Below are 5,089 nucleotides of genomic sequence, written 5' to 3' on the forward strand. Positions count from 1 at the left end.
TTTTTTTTTTTTTTTTTTTTTTTTTTTCTGAGACGGAGTCTTGCTCTGCCGCCCAGGCTGGAGTGCAGTGGCCGGTTCTCAGCTCACTGCAAGCTCCGCCTCCCGGGTTTACGCCATTCTCCTGCCTCAGCCTCCCGAGTAGCTGGGACTACAGGCGCCCGCCTCGTCGCCCGGCTAGTTTTTTGTATTTTTTAGTAGAGACGGGGTTTCACCGTATTAGCCAAGATGGTCTCGATCTCCTGACCTCGTGATCCGCCCGTCTCGGCCTCCCAAAGTGCTGGGATTACAGGCTTGAGCCACCGCGCCCGGCCAGTGGTGGGAAATTTTAAGGTTTGTTAGTACAAATTGGTTGTAGTTAATGCTTTTATTTTTAGCCATGTCAGTGAAGAAATGGCTTTGAAGCTTCAGTGAAGTCCTCACAGTCTGCCTGGGAAGCAGTGCAGTGAGAGTGGGGCTTCCGGGGGGTACAAAGCCTCCGTCTGGCCTGCTGGGCCGTAGCAGAGCCCTTGGGGAAGATTCTGTTACCGTTCTGTGAGCTGTTTATCAGGGCGAGAGTGTCTCCTGGCATGCGTCACTTCCATTTTCGCCAATTTTCCGTTCTTTCTCCAGTAGAGAAGGGAAGGTGCCTTGGTCATCTATCACAGCTTTCCTTTCTTGATGATAACAGTTTATTTTCCTGAAAGGTTCAAGGTGTCCTGAATCTAGAACTTTTTTGGTCTCTGAATTTGTACAGGGTTTTATTTGTTTATTTTTTTTGAAAAGGAGTTTTGATCTTGTTGTCTAGGCTGGAGTGCAACGGCGCGATCTCAGCTCACTGAAACCTCCGCCTCCCAGGTTCAAGCAATTCTCCTGCCTCAGCCTCTCAAGTAACTGGGATTATAGGCGCCCTCCATGATGCCCGGCTAATGTTTTGTATTTTAAGTAGAGGCGGGGTTTCATCATGTTGGCCAGGCTGGTCAGGAACTCCTGACCTCAGGTGATCCACCTGCCTTGGCCTCCCAAAGTGCTGGGATTACAGGTGTGAGGCACTGTGCCCAGCCTGTACAGGGTTTTTTTTTGGTTTGTTTTTTGTTTTTTAAATCTGATTTTTTTCCCCCAGTGTTCTATTAGGGATTTTTTTTTTCCTTTTTTTAGATAGGGTCTTACTCTGTTGCCCAGGCTGGAGAGCAGTGGGGCAATCATAGCTCACTCTAGCCTTCATCTCCTGGCTCAAACAGTCCTGCCTCAGCCTCAAATAGCTGGGACTACACGAGTGCCCCACCATGCCCGACTGTATCAGGAAAAATTTAAACCACCTGAAATTGTGAATTAAACAACGTCATCTGAATACAGTATGGTGGAAATAATTGACAAAAGTATACTTTTTGGATGGAATGACCAAATTGATTTATCTTTGTGTAGGGAAAAGTGGACAGTTGAATTGACATCTTCACACTTTGTGGTGCTTGCTTTGTTGGTGTGGAGATTGCTTTGTTGGTGTGGAGCACTGTCACAGTGCTCCTTTTTTGGAGATGGTGAGTCTGTTGGTTCATGACATTTGGGTCCCTGTTAATATGCCAGGGATCCAGGTTGGGCACGGTGGCTCACACCTGTAATCTCAGCACTTTGGAAGGCCGAGGCAGGTGGATCACCTGAGGTCTGGAGTTTCAGACCAGCCTGACCAACATGGAGAAACCCTATCTCTACTAAAAATAAAAAAATTAGCCGGGTGTGGTGGCGGGCACCTGAAATCCCAGCTACTCGGGAGGCTGAGGCAGGAGAATCGCTTGAACCCAGGAGGCGGAGGTTGTGATGAGCCAAGATCGCACCATTGCACTCCAGCCTGGGCAACAAGAGCGAAATTCTGTCTCAAAAAAAATAAAAATAAAAAATATGCCAGGGATCTATCTGAGCATCCCATGTAATCCTTGCTATGGTCTGAAGAGATGGTTAGCACCAGGGGTCCCCTTTCACTGTGGGAGAAACAGCTTGGTTAGATTAATTGGCTCTGCTGTGGGTTTGTGTGTTGTGAAATTCCCTCTTTATGGCTTGGGAAGATTCGGAATAGCCTCAGGGCCACGTAAGCAAGCTGGTGAGAGAGGTGCCAAGATTGTGGTGCATTTCATCTTTTTTTTTTTTTTTTTTATTAAAAATAAATGTTGTGTAGGGACAGGGTCTTGCTATGTTGCTCAGGCTAGTCTTGAACTCGTAGGTTCAAGGGATCCTCTCACCTTGGCCTCACAAAGTGTTGGGATTACAGGCATGAGCCACCGTGCCCAGCCCTTAGGTCATCTTTTTTTTTTGAGATGGGGTCTCGCTGTCACCCAGGCTGGAGTGCAGTGGCCGGATCTCAGCTCACTGCAAGCTCCGCCTCTCAGGTTCATGCCATTCTCCTGCCTCAGCCTCCCGAGTAGCTGGGAGTACAGGTGCCCACCACTTTGCCCGGCTAGTTTTTTGTATTTTTTAAGTAGAGACGGGGTTTCACCGTGTTAGCCAGGATGGTCTCGATCTCCTGACCTCGTGATCCGCCCGTCTCGGCCTCCCAAAGTGCTGGGATTACAGGCTTGAGCCACCGCGCCCGGCCTAGGTCATCTTTATGTAGTTAGGGTGTTGGGCACAAAAGCCAGTTGTTGCCTTTCCATAAAGAATGAGTGTTTTGGCTGGGTGAATCTGAGGTGAGACCAGCCTGGCCAATATGGCAAAACCCCCATCTCTACTGAGATTACAAAAATTAGTTGGACATGGTGTTGTGTGCCTGTAATCCCAGCTACTTAGGAGACTGAGGCACAAGAATTGCTTGAATCCTGGAGGCAGAGGTGGCAGTGAGCCTGGGCCACAGAATGAGATTCTGTCTCAAAAAAAATGAGTTTTCTAATGATCATGCTGCTGTGGTGAGTGTTTAGCTCTCACCCGGCTAAAGCAGCAATTGGGCAGGCCGATTGAGAGGCTTTGTGCTTTCTGGGCATGAGCGCAGTAGCAGGGTGGCGTTCTGTCCCTGTGTGTCTTGTGGTGAGCAGGAGCAAGTGTGTGCACAGCCCTAAGAAGCAGTCCTCATCATCCAGACAACCGCAAAAGGGGGTTTGACTCTGAAGTGATGTGTGCGCCGTGCTTACAGCTCGTTGGAAACCCACTATTTTCTCCATAAAAAGTATTGAGGTTGCGTACTTAACTGTAAGATTTCCATCATGTTATCTTTCTCCAGTGGTCACTCAAAACCATTTTATAGGTGTTTGCTGCATTTTCATGGACAACTGGTATCTGCTCTCTTCTGTTTTTTGGAGACAGTCTCGCTCTGTCTGGAGAGCAGACAGGCTGGAGTGCAATGGCGCCGTCTTGGCTCATTGCAGCTGCTGCCTCTGTCTCCCAGGTTCAAGTGATTCTCTTGCCTCAGCCTCCTGAGTAGCTGGGACTACAGGTGCCCACCGTCAGGTCTGGCTAATCTTTTGTATTTTTAGTAGAGACGCGGTCGCACTGTGTTAGCCAGGGTGTTCTCCATTTCCTGACCTCATGATGAGCCTGCCTCGGCCTTCCAAAGTGCTGTGATTACAGGCGTGAGCCAGTGCTCCTGGCCTGGCTTTTTTTTTCCCCTTTTTTTTTTTCCTTTTTGGAGGCAGTTTCGCTCTGTTACCCAGGCTGGAATGCAATGGTACAATCTCAGCTCACTGCACCCTCCGCCTCCTGGATTCAAGGGATCCTCGTGCCTCAGCCTCCTCAGTAGCTGGGATTACAGGTGTGCACCACCACACCCGGCTAATTTTTTTATTTTTGTAGAGATGGGGTTTCACCATGTTGGCCAGGCTGGTCTCGAACTCCTGACCTCAAGTGATCCGCCTGCCTTGGCCTCCTAAAGCTCTGGGATTACAGGCCTGAGCCACTGTGCCCAGTCCGCTCTCATTGTTACTGCCAATGTCGATGGCACACGGCTGATACTCTTAGAGCCTTGGCTGGGTGTATTTGCCTTATCTTTGCCATTTTTGAGGCTTGAGAAAACACCTTGAATTGTAATGATGCTGAGTGCTGGGTTTTATAAACGTTAAAATGTTTTAGAATGCAAGCACCAACTGTCTAGTGGAGTTCTCATGTCCTTTCTCTGCAGGTATTTGAAATATCTCACCAAAAAATATTTGAAGAAGAATAATCTACGTGACTGGTTGCGCGTAGTTGCTAACAGCAAAGAGAGTTACGAATTACGTTACTTCCAGATTAACCAGGATGAAGAAGAGGAGGAAGATGAGGATTAAATTTCATTTATCCGGAATATTTTGTATGAGTTCTTGAATAAAACTTGGGAACCAAAATGGTGGTTTATCCTTGTATCTCTGCAGTGTGGATTGAACAGAAAATTGGAAATCATAGTCAAAGGGCTTCTCTTGGTTCGCCACTCACTTATTTGTAACTTGACTTCTTTTTTTCTGCTTAAAAATTTCAATTCTCGTGGTAATACCAGAGTAGAAGGAGAGGGTGACTTTACGGAACTGACAGCCATTGGGGAGGCAGATGCCGGTGTGGAGGTGTGGGCTGAAGGTAGTGACTGTTTGATTTTAAAAAGTGTGACTGTCAGTTGTATCTGTTGCTTTTCTCAAACAATGATTCAGGGATACAAGTGGGCTCCTCTCGTTCATTAAAAGAAAACGTGACATCTTTCTAAGATTCTCTGTGGGAAAATGACAGTGTCAATAAAATGCGGGTTTCTGGGCCATTCGTCTTACTTTCATTTTTTGATCACAAATTTGACACACACAATTATGTCTGTTAATCCTCTTCTTCCTAGAGAGAGAAACTGTGCTCCTTCAGCGTTGCTGCGTAGTCCATCACTCTCCATAAAGGGGTTTGGGGAATCGATTGTAGAAGTCCCAGGTTCTAAATTAAATGTGTACAGAAATGAATGTGTAAGTAATGTTTCTACAAGTCTTTGCAACAAACTGTCACTTCAGTCTCCAGCAGAGGGAGCTGGAGGAATAGTGCTTCCAGATGTGGTCTCCCATGTGAGGCCCAGTGATGGCGGCCCCCTGATGGCAAGAGCTCTGGAGACTCTGGTGAAGGGGGGACACCAAGGAAAAGTGACTGGGAAGCCTCCCATGCCAAGGAGATGGGAGGTGCCCTGGAAATA

General features: G+C 47.5%; 1 protein-coding gene across 1 annotated transcript in view; it reads left to right on the forward strand.

Annotated features, from left to right (window-relative positions):
• The window catches only part of RPL22 (ribosomal protein L22), a 14,081-nt gene extending 9,403 nt beyond the window's left edge, over nt 1–4,678 (forward strand). Inside the window, exon 4 of the mRNA XM_026448156.1 lies at nt 4,076–4,678. Within this exon, the coding sequence (XP_026303941.1) occupies nt 4,076–4,220 (145 nt within the window). The 3' untranslated portion in view covers nt 4,221–4,678. The remainder of the gene's footprint in view (nt 1–4,075) is intronic.
• Nucleotides 4,679–5,089: the final 411 nt, after the last annotated feature.

The sequence above is a fragment of the Piliocolobus tephrosceles genome, chromosome 1 (genome assembly GCF_002776525.5).
Source record: "Piliocolobus tephrosceles isolate RC106 chromosome 1, ASM277652v3, whole genome shotgun sequence".
In the NCBI taxonomy this organism is placed as follows: domain Eukaryota; kingdom Metazoa; phylum Chordata; class Mammalia; order Primates; family Cercopithecidae; genus Piliocolobus; species Piliocolobus tephrosceles.